Source organism: Natator depressus, chromosome 6, assembly GCF_965152275.1.
Source record: "Natator depressus isolate rNatDep1 chromosome 6, rNatDep2.hap1, whole genome shotgun sequence".
NCBI classification, from domain to species: domain Eukaryota; kingdom Metazoa; phylum Chordata; order Testudines; family Cheloniidae; genus Natator; species Natator depressus.
This window is the reverse complement of record NC_134239.1, coordinates 99,724,243-99,746,828: the sequence shown is the minus strand read 5'-3', so window position 1 is coordinate 99,746,828 and position 22,586 is coordinate 99,724,243. Positions and strand designations below refer to the sequence as shown.

The following is a 22,586-nucleotide window of genomic DNA, read 5'->3' as shown; positions in this document are numbered from 1 at the left end:
GTTTTGTGGTTAAGGCACTGGGCTGGTACTCAAGAGACTTTGGATTCCTGACTCTGCCACAAACTATGCCTCTGTGACTTTGGGCAAGTCACTTGGGCACCTACATATCTTTAAAAATCTGGGTCTCTGACAGACAATTAAGTCCCATTTTCAAAACTGATAAGCATTTATAGTGGGATTTTCAAAAGTCCCTAAGGTTAGGGGTTAGGTGCTTTTGAAAATCCCATTATAACTGCCAAAATCACTTTTGAAAATGGGATTTACCTGTAGATGGCTATGCCTACACAGCACACAGAGCCCAAGCTCTGACTCAGGTGTAAACCCAAGCCTGCCTTCCATCCACACAGAAATCAGTCTGTCTCAGGCCAGGAATCCCTCTGGCCTCAGGCCCATAGACCTTGCTAGGGTGATGATCAGAGCTCTAGTCTCACTGTAACACAGGTCAGAACCCAAGTATTTTGCAGTTTGGATACAACTCAAGTCCAGATCACCAGACTCAGGTCTGGAGAGTCTGCCAACTCTGTCCCACAATCCCACAAACCTTAGGGACTTTCACCCCAAAACTTCCCACTTGTTTCCTAGGAACCTAGGAACTCCTGGTTCAAATGCAGTTGGTCATCTTTTAACCCTTCATTTCCACAAGCACTTCTCAACTAGAAACACAGTCAGTCCAGATGTTTATTACTATAGACAGCACTAAGAAGAAGTCCTGTATCAAATGCACTACTAGCTGGCCAGAGGAACAGAGACAGATTCTGATTAATCTCTGGTGAGAATCGTGAAAGACATTTGACTTCAGCAAGAGCACAAGAAATTATTGCATCTACAAACTATATCCAAGGGGCTGCTGGTGTTGGGAATCAACCAAACAGCAGAACAATGCTGGCTAAAGACAGATTACCACAAAGTATAGGATGCTAACGGCACCTCTGAAAACTCCCCATCTTCCTGCCTCTTTTACGAGGAATTTGACTAGGTGCTGGAATCTGTAGTGAGCACTGAGCCCACAGTGGTGCATGACAATCTGCTGAGCAGGTATGGCATCCTTATAACACCAGAATCACAGGCACCAGCGGAGGGCAGCCAGCCGCCAGAAGAAGTACACAATGTGACCCTGGTGCTGAGGCCGGCAACCAAAGAAAATATGCTGCCAGAGCAGGTACAGAACATCCTGGATCTGGACATCTCAGGAGAGGACATCTCAGGGACCAGCACTGGCCACAGAGACGCATGAACAGCCAGCACCTGCTATGGACCTTGAGACCCTATGCAGGGGGGGGGAAACTTTGTCCAAGAGCAGCATGACAACGTGATGCTTAGCCCTGCCTATGAAGAGGTGGTGTCCATGGACAGGGAGGCAGTGGTGCCAGTGCCTGGATCACTACCCCACTTGTGCTAGAGAAAAAGGGGCTGTATCACATGGAGCAGAACCCACAGTTGGGAGTAATAAGTACTTAGGTACTGGTACCCCATAAGTACCACCAAGCTGAAATGCAGCTAGCTTAGGATATTCCCTGTGAAGGACATATAGGGTGGGAGAAGACCATGAAGCAATTACTGGCCCACTTTTTCTGGCTGGGGGTGCATCATGAGGTTATGGAATATTGCTCTTCCTGTCCTGAGTGTCAGTATTCAGCAGCTAAAATGTTGTAAAGGCTCCCTTGGACGGAGCTTATGAGACTCTTTGCCCTGGTAGGTTTCCCGCAGGAAATATTGAATGACCAGGGTTCCAGCTTCACCTCGGTGATGCATGAGCTATGTTGCCTCCTTACGATCAAAGTCCTGAGAAGATCAGTGTACCACTTGCAAATGGATGGCCTCATGGAAAGATTTAACAAGATGTCGAAGGAGATGTTGAAGCAATTTGTCAGGACCGAGCCTAGGCCCTGGGACCAACTCCTCCTGTCATTTCTATTTGTCACGCACAAAGTATCCCAAGCCTCCCCAGGGTTCTCGTCTTTCAAACTGCTCTATGGTGGCTAGCCCCAAAGAATCTTGGCTGTGTTGTGAGAAGCCTGGGAGGAGCAACACACAAACATGCTTGGTATCATCTAATACATCCGCCTACGGGAGAGTCTTAAGAAGTTGAGCACTTTTACAAAAGAGAACGTCATCTGAGTTCAACAGAGGCAATAACAGGTGTATAATCAAGGGGCATGCTGACAAGACACAATTCTGGTACTTTTACCGTCTTCTGAGTCATAATTGATGCCCCGCTCGCAGGGCTCATTTGAGGTGCTTAGACAAACAATCGCGGTAAATTAAGAGACCAACCATGTAAATTTTCTCAAGCCAGGAAAGAACTGGGAGGATCCTGATAAATCCCTGGCTTGTGAGCCATCAGCCAGGCCCTGAGACAGCTGTTTGCCCAGAACCTGGCCCTGTACCATTCAGTGAGGTCTTTCACCAGATCAGAAGTTCCAATTCATGCAAATGATGCAAGACTTCGCTACGGTGTTCTCCCCAGATCTGGGAAAAGCACACATGATACAACATCATTTGCAGACAGCATGAGGGCAATTTGTTAGGGAGAATCCCCAGTCCTTACCAAAGAGAATGTTGGACACATAACCAGTAGAGGTGCAGGTGATGCTGAGAATGGGGATCACTGAGAAGTCCAAAAGTGACTGGAGGAGCCCTATTTTCTTGATTCTTCCAACACAGATGACACGACTTTGTGTCAACTTTTGTAAGGTCAATTCCATTGCAAAGTTTGCTGCTTACCCAATGCCGATGGTGGCTGAGCTGTTTAAGTGGTTGGGCCCAGTGCAATACCTCAGCACATTTGACCTTACAAATGGCTACTGGCAGATCACCCCTGTCTCCATCCTCCCAGGACAAGACCACATTCTCGACCTCCTTTGATCATTTTAAACCATGCCTTTCAGCCACAAAGGCAACAGCAACTTTCAGTTGCCTTATGAATCAAATCCTTGAATGCCACCAGCAATATGCTGTGGCTTACCTGGTTGACTTTGTAGTCTACAGCCATACATGGGAAGACCACCTATGTCAATTAGGAGCAGCACTGACTTCCCTACAGGAGGCTGACCTCCCAGCTAACCCTGCCAAGCGTAAGTTGGCCGTGACAGAATCAACTTATTTAGGGCAGTAGTTCCCAACTAGGGGTATGTGTACCCCATGGGGTATGCAGGTCTTCCAGGGGGCACATCAACTTTTTTAGATATTTACCTAGTTTTACAACAGGCTGCATAAAAAGCACTAGCAAAATCAGTACAAACTAAAATGTCATACAATGACTTGTTTCTACTGCTCTATATAATGAAATGTAAGTACAGTATTTATATACCAGTAGATTTATTTTATAATTATATGGTAAAAATGAGAAAGTAAGCAATTTTTCAGTAATGGTGTACTGTGACATTTTTGTGTTTTTATGTCTGATTTTGTAAGTAAGTAGTTTTAAGTAAGGTAAAACTTGAGTATGCAAGACAAATCAGACTCCTGAAAGGGGAACAGTAGTCTGGAAAGGTTGAGAACCACTGATTTAGGGTATCAAGTAGCAGGAGGCCTCATGAGCCCTGTGGTGGATACAAACAGTGCATTTAACTCATGCCCCACACCTTGGTCCAGAAAATATATATGCTTCTTCCTGGTCCTAGCTAGCAGAATATTATCAGTGGTTCATCCCCAGCTTCATATTGATCACAGCTCCCCTGACTGACCCTCTAAAAGATCCAATGGGACAACCAGTGCGATGAAGCTTTTAATGCCCTGAAGGTGCAGTTGGGTCAGGTGCCTGTCCTTGCCAACCCGGACTTCATTCTCTATATGGACATGTCCGACATCAGCCTGGGAGTGGTATTCTTCCAGAACTTTGAGGGGGAAGAGAACCCAATTCTACATTTAAGAAGACAGTTGTTCCCCAGTGAGAGGATGTATTGTTGAGAAGGAAGCTCTGGCTATCAAGTGGGCTGTGGTAATACCCTCAGGTATTACCTGCAGTGTACTCCCTTTTCCCTAGTCACAGACCATGCTCCCTTGCAGTGGCTATAGTCAGTGAAGAACTCAAACTTCTGGATTATGCGCTGGTATATAGTGCTTCAGGCCTAAAGCTTCTGGGTGCAGCTCCGAGCAGAGAAAGAGCATACAAATGCAGATTTAAAAAAAAAATTTTTACAGGGAGATTGTGACTTGGGAGATGCTCAAGGAGAAACTCTTCTGATCTCTGGGAAGGAGATGAATGTGATGGGACATGTCCCAATCCCACTGGTAGAAAGGTTAATGAGCATACCTGCACTCAGGCGGTGCTAATTAGGTGCACCTGCAGAATATGTGACACCTGGAGAATGGGAACTTAAAAAGGTGAATCTGGTCACAGAAAAGAGGGGAAGTCTGCCCAAGAACAGAGAGGCTGCTAGTGGACTCCAGTGGCAAGGGGAACCCAGCCTGAGTCAGTGGTTAGCCTTCCCTCCCTCTCCCTACCCTCGCTTTGGTTGGTGCAGGTTGACACTACAAGCTTGATACTGGCAAATGTCCAGGAGGGCTGCTTCCTGCTAGTGACCTGTGGTGGGGCGTAGGGAGCGCCTCCAAGGGACTATAGGCAAGTGAATTGTAAATTGACTCTGAAAAGACTCTGGGAGTGAGTTGAACTGGGAACAGTGAGATTGCCCAGAAGTGGGGTTCCTGTAGGAGACCCAGGGACAAAAAACTCAATGTGACTACGGCGAGTTCAGGCTGAGGATTGGCCGACTACACGCCTCAATAATCTTTGCTGGGAGTTTTGATGCAAAGGCCACATCCCAAAATAAGATTTTGCTGGTGTGAATGACCTAAAAACTTGCCATATACAGGAGGGAGTCAGAAATGCCTTCAGCAATAAAACCTGTTTAAAATGCTGTTAAGTATCTGTCTCCTTTGTTGCATTGCAGGGCATAAGTCTGAGGAAGTGAGTAATTCATATCTATCTCTTTTAGTTCTCTCTGTTTCAAGTGCTGCAGCCAGAATTGTCTCTCTGTCCTGGGCATTTGTGAAGATTACAGGTTCACTGATTACGGCCTTCAGTGGATAGCACTGGCTAATACACACAGGGTATTCCATTGTGCCCAAACTCAGCTGGGCAAGAATTTTGTTTTCTGTAAGTGCCATGAGAAATGCTTCCTCTTAGGAGCTCTGAAGACTTGGAGATTTTTGCTAGGACAGGCTGTTCAGAGGTGCCCCTTCACTCACTCCATAAACCCTGCTTCATAATTGTTTTCTGGATTCAAACAAAATATAAAACTGTGTGTGGTCATTACAGATCCCTTTATGGCTTTTCTTAATATGTGGGGTTTAACCCCAGTGTCCTCACCAAATTCCATTTCATTCTGCCTTCCCAAAGGCCTGATTCTGCTATCCATGGCATCATGGGTCACATCAAATAAGTGTTAATAATGGATAACCAAGGGAATTTCAGCATAACGAACAGGAAGTTTCCGATAATTCAAATTCAGATAGTCACGGATGTTCTGTCATATATTTTAGCTTTTCTAGAATGCCTTCTATTCAAGGATCTCAAAGTAGAAGATAAATATTAAGGCTTATTATGTCCTGTCATAAATATAAAGGGAAGGCTAACCACCTTTAAATCCCTCCTGGCCAGAGGAAAAACCCTTTTACCTGTAAAGGGTTAAGAAGCGAAAGATAACCTCGCTGGCACCTGACCAAAATGACCAATGAGGAGACAAGATACTTTCAAAGCTGGAGGGGGTGGGGGAAATAAAGGGTTCTCTGTGTCTGTGGTTGCTTTTGCTGGGTCCAGAGCAGGAACGCAGGTCATAACTCCTGTAAAGGGTTAATAAGCAATCTAGTTAGATATGCGTTAGATTCTGTTTGGTTTAAATGGCTGATAAAATAAGCTGTGCTGAATGCAATGTATATTCCTGTTTTTGTGTCTTTTTGTAACTTAAGGTTTTGCCTAGAGGGATTCTCTATGTTTTGAATCTGATTACACTGTAAGGTATTTACCATCCTGATTTTACAGAGGTGATTCTTTTACTTTTTCTTCAATTAAAATTCCTCTTTTAAGAAACTGATTGCTTTTTCATTGTTCTTAAGATCCAAGGGTTTGGGTCTGTGTTCACCTATGCAAATTGATGAGGATTTTTATCAAGCCTTCCCCAGAAAAGGGGATGTAGGGTTGGGGAGATTTTGGGGGGAAAGATGTTTCCAAGCGGGCTCTTTCCCGGTTATATTTTGTTAGACGCTTGGTGGTGGCAGCAATAAAGTCCAGGGACAAAAGGTAAAATAGTCTGTACCTTGGGGAAGTTTTAACCTAAGCTGGTAAAAATAAGCTTAGGGGGTTTTTCATGCAGGTCCCCTCATCTGTACCCTAGAGTTCAGAGTGGGGAAGGAACCTTGACATGCCCCTATTGGGCATAAATAGATATCACTTCACCAACCAATGAAATTCAGTCACCTCAAGGGTGGAACATGGCAGGTGTATAACAGTGCACAGCTACAGTCCACAACAGTTTAGGTCAGGACGTGAATAAGAACATAGTATCTAATTGAAATTGCAGAAGTAATTTATTTATCTATCCAATGTAGGCATCTCTCACCTGGTATCTAAACTCCTACATGAGGGCCCCATTTGGCCTCCTGTAATTGTGCTGAAAAGTAACAGGATGGCAGTTTCTGAGACCTTGCATAGGAATGCCAACTTCCTGTATGGAGCCACTCTTACCTCAAGTGCTAGAACCCCAGTAAGGATGCAGACTGCTGACAGGTAGATCTCGTTAACTTCAATTAGGATGTAAGAGGGTTTGGATTGTCTCTTTGGGATGTGGGGAATCAGAGGCTGGACAGCAGAAGTCCTGCAGGGAAGCCCTAGAAACAGTCAAGCTTGGGCAGAAAACTAAGACTGAGGTTACTTTTTTTTTTTTTGAGTTATCAATAAAACCAAACCCTAGGAAGTGGGTAAGTTTGTACTATGCATATATGCAGGAACTTCACCTGCTCGCATACCTATTCATGAGAGCAGTCAATAGGAGGAAGAGAGAGATATGATTGTTTTCCTTAGCTGTTAGGCAATAGAGCCCAGCTCCTCAAAGATACTTTGGCACCTAACTCTCATTGATTTCACTGGAAGTTTGTAGTTTAAATACCTTTGAAGATCTGGGCTTACACAGATAGAACTGTTGGCTAGGATTCTATTGTCTGTAGCTTATCTCATTTAGCAGAGTTGTAACTAGGCATTTTAGCACCCTGGGCAAACAAGTATATTTGTGCCCCCTAGCTTTTTTTTTTTTTTTTAGATGATATGAGTTAGGATATTACAGAGTAATGATAATGCATTTATTTTTGTGCACACTATGTAGACAATAAAAGATACTGTATGATTCTATTAGGTGCCACATTAATTTTCACACAATCCTTTAACATCCCTGTAGTATCTTCCTATATAAACTTTAAGTAAACTCATTGACAGGTTTGAAAAAAAACATGGACTGAAAATAATCGTAACATAAATACGGATACTGCAATGACTTAATGGCATGAAACATATTCAGAAAGACATAAAATTGCATTTCTGCTTATTAAAAAAATGAGACTGTGGCTAGAATAAACAGCCACCTCTCTCAGTGACTCATTGGAGAATAAAAGGGACTCAAGAGTAAAAAAAAAAAAAGAATGAATTTACCGTGGACTTGGATTATCTAGAAATTGAATTACCAACATAGCATCTGACTCTGTATAAGCAGAAGCCACTCTTTCTCTCGCTTTTATATGAGGAAGACACCTTTTGGGTGGGGGGGGGAGGAAAAGGTTGTAAGATATCTGGTTTTTTACCTTTTGCATTGTGATTTTTATTTTTCTAAGAAAAGTATTGATCATTGTTTGCTTCCTAGTACTAGGGTGACCAGATAGCAACTGTGAAAAAAAGGGATGGGGGTGAGGGGTAATAGGCGCCTATATAAGAAAAAGTCCCAAAAAACAGGACTGTCCCTATAAAAACGGGACATCTGGTCACCCTACCTAGTACAATATTATGGTTGGCTTATACTTAATCATTTCTCCTGCTGAATCCTGCCAAGCAAATTGTGATTATGCCCCTTTTAATTATAGCAGCATAGCTTGTTTGTATATGGCCATTGTGGGAAGTATCATTCAATTGGGGAAGCTATGTTGTAACAGCTGATATGAAGCATGACACATCCTGCATCCTGGCAGGGGGTTCGACTAGATGACCCTTGCAGTCCCTTCTAACCCTACAATTCTATGACATTTGACTTCTGGCCAGGTGAGGCCCCTCACACCTGTGTGTGGAGACAGAAGAAAGTATATGGATGTGGTGATTGTGAAATCACATTATGCTGTGCTTCAGTGTGAGACAATGCCAATACCATGGTTATAGTGGCTAGATGGACATATCACCAAGGTGATGGTCCTGGTCTCGTGGAGAAGGGTGTCAGGAACAGACTGGCTGGGTCACAAGCACAGGTCATAGTGGATAGGCTTCTTTGCTGGTGCATATCTCACCAGCAGCCCCAATCCAGATCTGCAGATTAACCTAATGGTCTCTTCACCTGTACAGTAAATGACCTTTATTTTTACCTGGCTGGGCACAATTAAAAATTGTCCCTAGCCCAAAATTAGAGGCCATTTAAAAGAAAAGCCAAGGTGTGTTCAGTATCCTGGGCTAGTCTGCCCTGAAGGTATCAGTTTCCTGATGTGTGAGTGAACCTGTTGTTTCCCTTAACTGTAAATCACAACCAGCTCAGGACTTCTTCATTTTTCTTGTCTGAACGCTTCCTCCTAAGCATGGAAGCACTTGTGTCCCCCGACCCTATTTTTGCAAACAGGGCAGGTAGCTCATCCCATCCGGGTAACTTTTACTCCCTTGGCCCCTTCCTGTGCCTATGCCCTCCATTCCTATGCTGCTTGGGATCTTTATCATAGATGAAACTGGAAAGGCCCTCTTGCGTGAACTCATTTCGTACTTGCATTATATTATGTGTGTGGCTTCACTTGAACATTCTGGCCTTGTTCTGTTTCTAACACAGCCCTGTTGCCACTGCAGTTTTATGACAGATTATTTGTTCCTCTCTTCGTTTGTCACACTGCAACTTTGATTTATGCAAATCTGCCCTGTGACATAAAAGCATTTCAGCAAGAGAATGCAGTGAACTCTCTGACAGGCAGCTCAAGCAAATAAGCCTCTCAAAGCTTGAGAGCTGTCTGCCATTTGCCTCACAGATGTAACCCTTACTGCCTTGGGGCATGATGAAATTGGTGCCACCACGCTAGGAGGCACATGATAGCCCTGGGGCTGTCAGAAACAAAATGTCACAGTGAGGATGCAGCCAGCATATACCTTGCTTTTGCTGTAGACACAACCAGGTAGGAGGATGAAGCACAGGTAGGACAAAGTCAAGCCGAGGCCACGGCAGTACCAGCAGTGATGACAAAAGAGCAGGTCGTACATGGAACAATGCAGAAAATGGCACTTTAAAGTGGTTTTAGACCCCTTCGTAAAAGTGACAGTCTACACTACTGGGGCAAGTCGACCCAAGTTACGCTACTTCAGTTATGTGAATAACGTAACTGAAGTCAACGTAGCTTAGGTCGACTTACCGTGGTGTCTACACTGTGCTGGGTCAATGGGAGATCCTCTCCCACCAACTTCCCTTACTCTTCTTGGGGAGGTGGAGTACTGGAGTCAACCAGAGAGTGCTCTGCAATCGATTTAGTAGGTCCTCACCAGACCCACTAAATCAACATCGCTGCATCAATCGCAGCTGTGCCGATCTACTGGTAAGTGTAGACATCACCTAAGGGAGAGAAGAGGGGTGGAGCGTTGCTCAGGGGATTGGTATTGGGTTACAGACCTTCTTCTCTGGTCCAGGCTGGTAGTGGTTGAGAGGTAAACATGTTGATGGCTATTTGGTGGCCTCTGGGAAATAAACTCGTGATGCCAGTCCAGTTGCTAGACAAATGTCCACATCCCAGTTGGTACATTTGTTGGCAGTCTCAGCAGAGAGGCCAAGTATGGCTGTGGAAAGTGAATTACCTTCAGCCCTAGAAGTGGTCCCTACCAAATAGGGCTAAGGCACACTGGTAGGGAACCATTCCACTGTCTGTGCTCTGCGAATACAGAACTTAAGAATCCAGGGCTGTTAGTTCAGCACCATTAAAATCACTTTTAAAAAATATAATTAATAAAAGATCTGGGCAGGACACGGTGCTTTACTGACAAACCAGCAAGTACTTTGTGATTTTAATTCTAACAGTGTTCGAAAGAGAGCAGAAAGAGGATGTTTTCTTCTTTTTCACTCTGCCAATTGTTTGCACATCATGCCACCCTCCTTGACTTTCCCTACCTCTAATTCCAGCCTCTTTGTTTAACATCTACTTTCTCTTATTGGCGCTGTGCAGGCCTTGCCATTACTCTCTCTTACTTTGGGGGGGTTCTTTAAGACATCTGCTGAAGAAGGTGTTTTCTTAATTAACATCCCCTTTGTGGTTCTATAAACGTAATTGCTGCATTTCTTGAACAAGTTGTACTGCTCTATTTACTACATTAAGGCCATCATGTTCATGCCTATCAGTAAGTAGGCTTCTACAGAACCAGTATCTGAAATTATCAGTGTAATAGTTTTGGGCTTTCTTGGTTCTTACGTCCGTGAAAGGTTCTCCCGGCAGAATGTTTCATTGTAAATTTCAGCTCCTTAATCAATATTGTTCACTTACCCTAAGACATTTCTTAGACTTCACTCTTTTCACATATGCATACCCATTGTTTCTCAACTGACTATAGTGCCTGATGCATGCAATGTTAATTACTCCTACCATGTTTCTGATGTCTCTTCTCTGCTATTTCTATTTGTCAGGATTCTTCTATTTTCTGTAGAAAAAGTGAGATCTCTGAGCACCTCCAGTAATTTGCAATCATGGCAAAAATTAATCATTTGAAAAGTGTGCCAAGGGACAGGTACTATGCACAGTACATTCAGTATGCTGAACAAGTGGAAGGTCAGATAAATCACAGAGTGCATTATATGGGAGATTCAAAACAAATAAAAGGAATGGCTGCCTGGGGAATTATAGACAAATCAGCCTAACTTTGAAACCTGGAAAGATACTAGAACAAACTATTAAGCAATCAATTGAAAAGCACCCAGAGGATACCAGGGTTATAAGGAATTAGTCAAGAGCAAATCATGCCAAATCAACTGAATTTCCTTCTTCAGCAGGGTTACTAGCTTAGTGGACAGGTGGGAAGCAGTAGATGTGATATATCTCAATTTTAGTGAGACTTTTGATATATGACATTTTCAAATGAGAGAAATGTTGTCTAGATGAAATTACTATAAGGTGGGTGCACAACGGTTGAAAGACCATACTCAAGGAATAGTCTTCAGTGTTCACTGTTAAACTGGGAGGACATATCTACCACAGGGGTCAGTCCTGGGTCCAGTACTATTCAATATATTCATGAATGATTTGAATAATGCAGTGGACAATATGCTTATAAAATTTGCAGATGACAGCAAACTTGGAGGGGTTGCTAGTACTTTGGAGGACAGGATTAGAATTCAAAATAATCTTGACAAATTGGAGAATTGGTCTGAAATAAGGTGAAATTCAATAAAGAAAAGTGCAAAGTATATACCTAGGAAGGAAAAATCAAATGAATAACTATAAAATGGGCAATAACTGGCTAGTGGTAGTACTGCTGAAAAAGATCAGGGGTCTTAGTGAATCACAAATTGAATATGAGTCAACAGTGTAATGCAGATGCAAAAAAAGGCTAATATCATTTTGGGATGTTTTAACAGGAGTGTTGTATGTAAGACACATGAGGTAACTGTTCTACTCTACGTGGTACTGCCTCAGCTGGGGTACTGTGTCCAATTCTGGATGCCACACTTTAGCAAAGCTGTGGATAAATTGGAGAGAGTCCAGAGGAGAGCAACAAAAATGATAAAAGGTTTAGAAAACCTGACCTATGAGAAAGTTAAAAAAACTGGGTGTGTTTAGTCTTGAGAAAAGAAGACTGAGAGGAGGCTTGATAACAGTTTTCAAATATGTTAAGGGCTGTTACAAAGAGGATGGCGACCAATTGTTCTTTGTGTCCACTGAAGGCAGGACAAGAAATAATGGGCTCAATCTGCAGCAAGGGAAATTTAGGTTAGATATTAGGAAAAACTTTCTAACTATAAGGGTAGTTAAGCTCTGGAATAGGCATCCAGTTGAGGTTATGGAATCCCCATCATTGGAGGTTATTAAGAACAGTCTGGACAAACAGCTGCCAAGGATGGTCAGATTAGGGGGCTGGACTTGATGACTTCTTGAGGTCTCTTCCAGCCCTACATTTCTCTGATTCTAAGGTAATGGCACATGATGACACATAGGGGATCTGTGGGCAGGGAACAACCTCAGCACTTCTCTAAATTAGGACACATCACAGAAACTGTGAGGAATCCACCTCCACTAGAACTCCTTGAAGCTAAAAGCTATACATCTGACACTTAAGCTAAAGAAAAATCTCTGTTATAAGCCAAAGGTGGTAGCCTTGATATGTTCTTTTGGGCCTCTATTGTCTAGTATGGGATGTCAACAAAAGGCACTTTCTCACTGTGGGCTGCACAAAGGAGCTGGGATTACACTATGAGAATAATAAGCACTTTTATAGGGGATGAGGACCTCAAAGTATATTACACTCATTAAATGAGCTTATTATCCCATGGGACAGGAAAATACTACAGAGATGGATGAACTGAGACTGAGATGGATGAAGTGACTTGGCTAAACTTAGAGTCAGTGGCAGAATTGGGAACAGATGCCAGGAGTCAGACTCCCAGTGTACTGCTCTAACCAGTATCCTGCTCTGCTCTGTGGAGGTTCATCTTTCTTGAAGGAATGGCTGAGAAAGAACACAGAGGACCTAACATTAGAAAAAATCTAGTAACTGAACAAAGCAATGAATGAGAAACCACCAGCTCCAGTGAGGTAAATCCATTGTCCTGTTGAGTTCTTTGCCTTCATGGTAAATTGGAGTCCAGTTGGTGATTGTCATAAGGCAGCCCCTCCTCGGAGCGCTCTCCTGCAGCAGGCCATGGTACAACAAGTTGTACTTGCCTCAGTTTCCCCTTTCTTTTGTCCATGAAAGGAACATCAGGTGGGGTCCACAAAGGTACTTAGGCACCTAAATCTCAGACTTCAGTACCTATGTTTTGGGTTTAGGTGCCTAAGGCCCAGTTTTAGGCTTCACCGTGATCCACAAAATTCCCACTCAATCCTGCAGTCAACCTAAATTCCCACAGAGCCTAAATTTTCAGAGTAAAAATTCCCTAAATGTCTATAACTTCTTCCTTTGAGCAAGCATACTGCTGCTTCCCTCTGGGCGTCTAGACACCTATCTTCCGATGAAGCCTCTATCTCACGGCGGGGCCTGATCCAGTAGACATGCTCAGAGGCCACGTACCAGACTGAAAAACTGGCCACTACAGTAGGAGACGGGTGCTACCCATTTTATACCTTTTTAGCCCAGTGGGTAGAGCACTCACTTGGGATGTGGGAGATCCATGTTCAGTTATCCCCTTTTTGCCAGAGAGGGAGAAAGAATTTGAACCTGAGTCTCCCACCTCTCAGGCGAGCCCTTTAACCATTGGGCTAACAGTTACAAGGTGGGCACTATCACTACCACCTCCACCTCCTCCGACTGCTTTGTGTGAAGCAAGGCAGCACCTAACTCATTCTCCAAGAAACTCCTTAGGCTCCGAAGCTGCCCGACTCCAGGTGGCTGGTTCCTGTTCGTGGATCACTAAACAAAGCTAGGCACCTATCTGCATCCTGACTGAGTGCCTATCTCCAAGAGGGGGGCAAGGCTTAGCACACACCCTTCTTGTTAGCAGCTCCCATTGGCCTGCTTAGGCAGCTCCCTGCCTAGAATGCTGGATTTTGTGCATCACATTCTAAGGCACCTATCTCTCCCCATTTATTGTGTAGGGAGCCTAGATCCCTAACTCAGTTCTGTGGATCACAGTGATGTTCCTGTGATTTTCTAGGCACCTAAAAATTAAGCACCATGATATGCAGCATTGTGACACTGAGTCCCTTTATGCATCTGGGCCCTAGTCTCTCACAGTGTCCAATTCAAAAGCCCACCTCAGGGCATAATTTATTCTTTTACATGTCCACAGAATCCTCGTGATAAAACCAATCTCCCGAAATCCCTGAAGTACATCAGGTTCCCAGCAGTTTTCCATGCCCTCTCCCAAGACAATGTTTCCCGTTCACCCTCTCGAGAGTCCAGCTCCAGTCTGTTCCCCGAATCCTTCTGACCTTGTTCCAGGGCTCCACTCTCCAGACCAGAGCTCCCCCAGATTCGCTTCTTTCCTGCAACTCTTCTCCAGGGGCCCCAAGTCAGGTCTCCCATGAGAGAACTCCCAGCAGTGTTCCACTCACCCAGGCCTCCCTGCCAGTGAGTCTTAATTCTGCCCAGGGAACATCCCTCCAAGACCAACCCCTTGTTCTGGGATCAGCTTCCCCAAGCCCTCTGCTCAGTTCTGCTGCAAAGGGCAGCTGTCTTTCTGAGCATGAATCTCCCCTCGCTTATGAAGGTTTTGTACTGGTGTAACTCCAGTCAATAATTATTGCTGATTTTACATGGGTATGAGTGAGAGGGCAATTGGGCCCTTTCTCTGGCATTAATCAGCACTGCCTCGTTTCTTGGATAGAACCTGTTGCAGCATCTTTCCATATGGCTATTTTCCATCTTTATTTTGTTTGATTGCTCCCTTAGTGAACAATAATGTTTCCTTGTCAGTGGCACCCTCTGGCTGCCTTCTGTAGGTGCTTTGTCTCCTTGCACTCCCCCCTGTGCCACAGGCTGATGTGATTGCCAATGGCTCTGTCATTTTATTAGGTAACACATCCTCCAGAGAAGGACACATTACTCACAAGAGCTTTGGATCATGTATGTTGTTGCCAAATCTCTTTTGCACTCCTCCATTTGGGTTTCACATCCTCCACAAGACAGTGTACTGCAGCTGCTTGCATACAGGAATGATGCAGAATTTCAATAATTTCTCAAGAAAGGATCCCTTGCTTTTCTGAATAAAATTACACAAGTCTCCCCCCTGTCGCCATCATACATAGTGCACACAGACATCCGAGGCTAGCTCTATGTGTCTGTTATGCCAGCTTGATAAGTTGCTTCCTTCTCTTCATCAAGATCATGACATTGGCTCTGATGGGCAACATTTTAAATTAACAGAAATAAAGAAAACATGTCCTTTTGACTCTGTCAGGCAACATTAGTCAGAGTGAGAGACCATATTTACATAAGATAAGGAGACACTATCTAGATAAAAACAACATACGGTTAAAAAATAAGAGTTTGATCTAGTGCATGTTGAATCAATACGAGTCCCTCTACTGGTTTCAGAAGGCAGTGGATGGGGCCCTAATAGTTGCTAAACACATCACAAGAGCCCAAATCCTACAAGTTGCCGAGAGACCTGACCTTCCATTTACTTCAGTGGGAGCTGAGGATGCTCAGTACTTTTCAGGATCTGGCTATAAATGATTAAACTGAAAAAATAAAATTAATTTATTTTTCACCCATTGTGCCCTGTTTATTTTACACTTGATACAGCTTGGGCAGTGGAACTAGGTTGGTCAGTTTCACTTTCTAGTTCTCATTCCTGGGTTATGGACAGGGTAGCTGACTGTTTTCATTAAAAAGACTTTCTGCATTGTTTCCTATTAAAACTTTTCTAAGTATTGTGAGATGTTTCCTCCTATCTCTCAAAGCCAAAAGTACCTGGCAGTGTATCTTTTCAGACATGGTATCTTGAGGCAGCTGACTCCATGGGTAGCATTGTTTCAGCAATGCATAAGTCATATAGTGAAGTACTTGGGTTTGCTTCATTTAGGGGGGAAATTAATTTACTTGATGTTGCCCTAGTACTATAGCAAAGGAAGTTTGGTAGGACCAGCACAGAAAAGAGTAAGAACAATATACCAAATTGTAACTTCACACGAGAAATAAATCCACATTTTCTTAGGGCTGTTTTCCTGCTAACTCAATAGTTTCCTACATGGGTACATAATACTGAGTGAGGAAGCGCTATTAATAGGAATATGTCATAAAGAAATCTATTCCTGAAAAACCACTTGCAAGCAGAAACAGCTGGTCCACGTTTCTATTGAAGAGATCAAATTTATGGGAACTTGGAAAGCAGTCCAGCTAATTAGGAAAAGGGGTGAAGAAGGTAGCCACAACAGAGACAAGCACTGCTAAGGAAGATGAATGGATAGCAAGACAGAGTTCATTTCAAGTTGCCAGGTTTCTCCCATACAAGAAATGGTAACATGAAAGGATATGGGAAAACTGAAAAACAAAAGCCATAACATCTTTTGCAAACAGGTATCACAGTATTGTATTCTGCTCTAAGAACCCAATTCAGCAAAGTACTTAAGCATGCTTAACTTTAAGTATGTTCTTAAATCCCATTTATTCAAGTTCAAAGAACATGAAACACCCAAATCTACATGCTATAAAATAACAGCAGACTAAAATAAATATGATGTCTATCTTATTCAAAGTTTATCTTAAGAGTTAATTAAGAGACTCAACTAACCTTAGAAAAGGCTTAGCACAACCCCTTGAAGGTTTCAAGCATTCATCACATAGCAGGACAGCTCAAAGCTACTGTATATGAGGAAGTTATTAAAGAAGAATTCCATGAAGAATTCCTGTATGTAATTAAATAATCACTCCTCAATAAATGGATCACACTGGAAACAAGTAAAACCAATTTCATCTGGAGACCCTGTTAGAAAAATTTTGTGTTCCCATTTTTCACAAGTTAAATGAACACAAGACTGTTCATTTGTTGCATTTCTTATCTCACTAAAGCAAGCTCAGTTTCTCTAGAACTTTTGGCTGTCTGCGGCAATCCCAATCAAGCCTTCTTCCTGGCATCCCTACACCCCCTAGGGACTTCTTTTCAGTACTTGAAAACATGAGAATACTCATATTGGGTCAGACAAATGGTCCATCAGGCCCAGTAACCTGTACCTGAAGGTGGTCAGTGCCAGATGCTTCTGGCAGTTAGTGCTTTAGGGACATCCAGAGCATGGGGTTGGGGCCCAGACCATCTTGCCTAATACTGTAGTCCTTAATGGACCTATCCTCCATGAACTTATCTAATTCTGTTTTGAACCCAGTTATACTTTTGACTGTCACAACATCCTGTGGCAATGAGTTCCACAGGTTGACTGTGCACTGTGTGAAGAAGTACTTCCTTTTATTTGTTTTAAACCGGCTGCCTATTAATTTCATCTGGTGACCCTTAGAACTTGTGTTATGTGAAGGACTAAATAACACCTCCCTATTCACTTTTTTCAGATCATTCATGATTTTATAGACCTCTATCATATCCCCGCTTAGTCATCTCTCTTCTAATCTGAACAGTCCCATTCTTTTTAATCTCTCCTCATATGGAAGCTGTCCCATACCCTTAATCATTTTTGTTGCCTTTCTCGGCACCTTTTCCAATTCTAATATATCTCTTTTGAGATGGGGTGACCAGAACTCCTTGCAGCATTCAAGGTGTGGCAGTACCATAAATTTATATAGCAGCATTATGATATCTTCTGTTTTATTATCTATCTCTCTCCTAATGGTTCCTAACATTCTGTTAGCTTTTTGAGTGCTTTTGCACATTGAGCAGATGTTTTCAGAGAACTATCCAGGATGACTCTAAGATCTCTTTCTTGAGTGGTAACAGCTAATTTAGACTCCATCACTTTGTATGTATAGTTGGGATGATGTTTTCCAGAGTGCATTACTTTCCACTTATCAACATGATTTCATCTGCTATTTTGTTGCCCACTCTCCTACTTTTGTGAGATCCCTTTGAAACTCTTTGCACTCAGCTTTGGACTTAACTATCCTGAGTAATTTTGTACTGTCTGCAAATTTTGCCACCTCATTGTTCACCCCCTTTTCCAGATCATTTATAAATATGTTGAAAGCAAAAGTCTCAGTACAGTTCCTTGGGGGACCTTGCTATTTATCTCTCTCCATTGTGAAAAGTGACCATTTATTCCTACTACTTGTTTCCTATCTTTTAATCAGTTACTGATCCTTGCATGGATCTTCCCTCTTATCGCATGACTGCTCACTTTGCTTAACAGCCTTTGGAGACGGACCTTGTCAAAGGCTTTCTGAAAGTCCAAGTACATTATATCCACTGGATCACCCTTGTCCACATGCTTGTTGACTTCCTCAAAGAATTCTTGTAGATTGGTGAGGCATGATTTCCCTTTACAAAAGCCATTTTGACTCTTTCTCAATATATTGTGTTTATCTATATGTCTGATAATTCCATTCTTTACTAGTTTCAATCAATTTGCCTGGCATTGAAGTTACGTTTACTGGTCTGTAATTGCCAGGATTGCCTCTGGAGCCTTTTTTAAAAAAAGGAGTTACATTAGCTATCCTCCAGTAATCTAGTACAGAGGCTGATTTAAGTGATAGGTTACATACCACACTTAGTGGTTCTGCAATTTCATATCTGAGTTCCTTCAGAACACTTGGGTGAATACCATCTGATCCTGGTGACTTATTCATGTTTAATATGTCAATTTGTTCCAAAACTTCCTCTATTGCTGCCTTAATCTGGGACAGCTCCTCAGATTTGTCACCTAAAAACAGAATGATTTGGGTGTGGGGATCTTCTCCACATCCTCTGCAGTGAAGCCCGGTGCAAGAAATTAATTTAGCTTTCTCCACAATGGCCTTGTCTTCCTTGAGTGCTCCTTTAGCACCTTGATTGTCCAGTGGCCCCACTCACTGATTGGCAGGCTTCCAGCTTCTGATGTAGTTAAAAAAAATGTTGCTGTTAATTTTTGTGTTCTTAGCTAGTAGTTCTTCAAATTCTTTCCTGACCAGCCTTATCATACTTTTACAATTGACTTGCCAGAGTTTATGCTCCTTTCTATTTTTCTCACTAGAATCTGACTTCTAATTTTTAAAGGATGCCTTTTTGCCTCTAACTGCCTCTTTTACTCTGTTGTTTAGCCAGGGTGGCATTTTTTGGTCCGCTTACTGTTTTTTTTTTTTATTTGGCAGTATACATTTAGTTTGAATCTCTATTATGGTGTTTTTAAATAGTCTCTATGGCGTATACAGGCATTTCACTCTTGTAACTGTTCCTTTTAACTTCTATTTAACTAGCTTCCTCATTTTTATGTTGTCCTCTTTTTTAAGTTAAATGCTACTGTGGTGAGTTTCTTTGGTCGTTTCCCCCCTACAAGGATGTTAAATTTAATTACATTATGGTGGCTGTTAATGAGTGGTTCAGCTATGTTCGCCTCTTGGACCAGATACGGTGCTTCACTTAGGACTAAATCAAGAATTGCCTCTCCCCTTGTGGATTCCAGGACAAGCTGCTCCAAGATGCAATCATTAATGGTGACAAAAAATTTTACTTCTGCATACTGTCCTGAGGTGACATGTACCCAGTCAATATGGAGATAGTTGAAATCCCCCATTATTATTGTGTTTTCTGCTTTTGCAGCCTTTCTAATTTCCCTGCGCATTTCACTGTCACCCCCCGATCAGGTGGTGGGTCGATAGCATATTCTTACTGCTATACTCTTATTATTCAAGCATTATTCTATCCCTAGAGCTTCTACAGTACAGTTTGATTCACTTAAGATTTTTACTGTATTTGACTTTATGCTTTCTTTCACACAGAATGCCACTCCCACACAGTACAACCTACTCTGTCATTCCTATATATATTGTATCCTGGTGCTAGAGTGACCAGATAGCAAGTGTGAAAAATCAGGACAGAGTGTGGGGCGGTGGGGTAATAGTGTCAATATAGGAAAAAGCCCCAAATATCGGGATTGTCCCTATAAAATTGGGACATCTGGTCACCCTAGCTGGTGTTACCATGTTGCATTGATTATTCTTATTCTTCCAAGTTTCCGCAATGCCTGTTATATAAATATCCTCATTTAATGCCAGACACTCTAGTTCACCCATATTAGTATTTAAACTTCTAGCATTTGTTTATAAGCACTTGTACATTTTGTCAATATTCAGTTGTTTGCCTTCATGTGTTATATGTAAACTTGCTGTCCCTATAAGTCCAACACCATCAGCCCCCCCCGCCCCCGGTGATTTTTGTTCAGTCGTCATATCCCCCTACAGGCTTTTCTTCTGCTTCTCCAACCCTGAAAAATCTAGGGACAAAACAAGATGTACAGATCACACTGACTTGTTGATCGTCCTACAGAAAGCAAAGGATTTGCATGATTTAAGAGTCAACATTTGTAAAGCCAATTGCACATACTATATTCTACAGTTAATGTGATACTGTAAAATGTGTTATATTAGATATGTTATACTGTAGGGTAAGACTAGATGATCACAATGGTTCCTCCTGGCCTTAAAAATCAAATAAAACCTCAATTTAGGTTTTGTTATAACAAGATTTACAAAACCTAAAAATCAAGAAACATCAGTGAAGACAAAGCTTTTGGTTTAGATGTAAATGTTCCTCTACAGGGTTTGTCACTACAGAATTGGGTGACCTCAAATGAAACTGAGAAGGGAAAAATGAAGTTGACTACTTTCACTGCCCCAATTGAGTAAAATGCCAAAAAAAAAACAAGAAGTCAGCATGAATAATGAAAAGTCAATAAGATTGTAAACCCTGTTTCCCATTCAAAGATGTGAGGTGCCTAAGGTCAATACACATAGGGACATTTGCTTTTTTTTTTTACAAATGTGATTTTTCACTTGACAGTGTCTTTCTAACAGAAAAAGAGAATGAATGAGGAGTAAGGTGTGATCATTTGTTCTGTACTATAGCGAAATGTGTTTTAAGCCACCACCCCAGACAACTGGGGTGCTTAAGGGGATTTTAAAAAGGAGGGGACTTGTACTCAACATGTTTGGGGACATTTTCCCATGTCTCCTCAACAAGGAAATTGCGTAATTGGGGTTTCATTGTGTATGACTGGGGCCCCCCTTTCCTCCGGTTTGTTGAATAATCTTGTGGGGTTGGGATAAAGTAGACTTTTCAGGGGTAGATGATAGTATCGTTTTTGCTGCTCCTGGGGACTGAATCACCCCCTGATGCCTACATTAGTTATCCACCCCCCCATTGTCATGGGTCACACTAGTAGGGATTCATTGTGATCAGCAGGGACATTCTTGCCACTTAGACTTACCTATTGTTGAAACCACAGTCCCCACAAAATAAAAGGCCCCGGTAAAATCCCATCGGGGTCTGATGTCATCGACCCGGATCCCGGCCACACTGGCCTCTTGGTACTCCCGGAGGAAGTCTTGCAGCTCTGCCCGGCTCAGGTTGTGCCTCTGGCTGAAGTTCACGAACCTCTCCTCCCACTTCTCCTTGGCTTCCCTCTCGGTGGGCAGCTCGATGGCGGAGAACACGGCGGCCCCGCACAGCATGTACAGGATGATGAGGGCGGCCAGCAGCAGGAAGCGGGCGTTATCCTCATTCAGGTGACCCAGGCTGGAGCAGCAGCAGCCGCGCCACGCCATTCTCCGCCCTGGGGGACCAGGCCGAGGGGGCTGCTGGAGCCCGGCACTAAGTTTGCACCGACCGCAGCTCCCCCAAACTCTGACAAGCGTAGCGGCGTCCTGGGTTATACTCCCGGAGCCAGGGCTGCCAGGGGCCGTGAGCAGCGCAATCCATGGCCACCCCGCATCTCTGCCGGCGGATCCGGCCGGCCTCTGCAGGGCACTTGGATGGCAGAGGCGTGCAGCGCTTCGTGAATCTTTGTCGCCACTTTCCCGCCCTTCCAGCGGCTCTCGGAGCTGGGGCTCATCCTCGGGCGCTCCGGGCCATTTCTCAAGACGCCCACTTGGGTCTGCTGGCTCAGGAAATGACTTTCCGTCCTCGGGCAAACAGCCTGTTCTCAGGGATGCCCGACACAGGCTGGTCTGCTCGTCTCGTCGAGTTTCGGATCCTTTCCTTCCTCCGCCCCGCACGCCTCCACTTAGCGAAGGGAAACCAACAACGCGGCTTCAGCTGGCCACAAGGGATGAGAGGGACCGAACTTCATGCGAAGCGGCTGACTCTGGAGCGCTCAGGGGCAAAGGTGCGAACCCCTCTCTCCATGCCCCCAAAGCGAGACCGTCTTCCTTTCCTTCACACAAGTCAGAGCCACACGGTCCCTGACCTTTCCCGGCATGTCTGCGCCCTCAGAGCGGCCGCGGGAACTTCCCGAGCATGCAGCCACGCAGGAGTCCCCCCTAGACTTGAAAATGCAGTGGAGAGATCAGAGCAGCCCCCTCCATGGTCACCAAACCGTCCCCAGAGCCTCAGTCCTTGCACAATGTATTTCACAGTGTCAACAGTGGGGAAAGAGCCCAGCAGAGCCTGTGGCCCTCAGGACGGAACTTGTGCAGAAGAAAGTGGAGTGGAACCTAGAATGATCAATTTGGTTCAGAGCGAATACTGAAGCTGGAGATCTGGGGTATCTCCCTGCCCAGACTGCCTAGGGAAAGTCCTCATCGGCTTTCAACACCGGGTTTGTAAACTTGGTCAGGTCAAATCAAACCCGACGCTACACGGGAGCGGTAA

The 22,586-nt window shown here is 43.6% G+C and overlaps 1 protein-coding gene across 1 annotated transcript in view; it reads right to left on the bottom strand.

Moving 5' to 3' along the window:
• The window catches only part of KCNK13 (potassium two pore domain channel subfamily K member 13), a 125,806-nt gene extending 103,220 nt beyond the window's left edge, over nt 1-22,586 (bottom strand). The window contains exon 1 of the mRNA XM_074956106.1: nt 21,205-22,586. Within this exon, the coding sequence (XP_074812207.1) occupies nt 21,205-21,541 (337 nt within the window). The 5' untranslated portion in view covers nt 21,542-22,586. The remainder of the gene's footprint in view (nt 1-21,204) is intronic.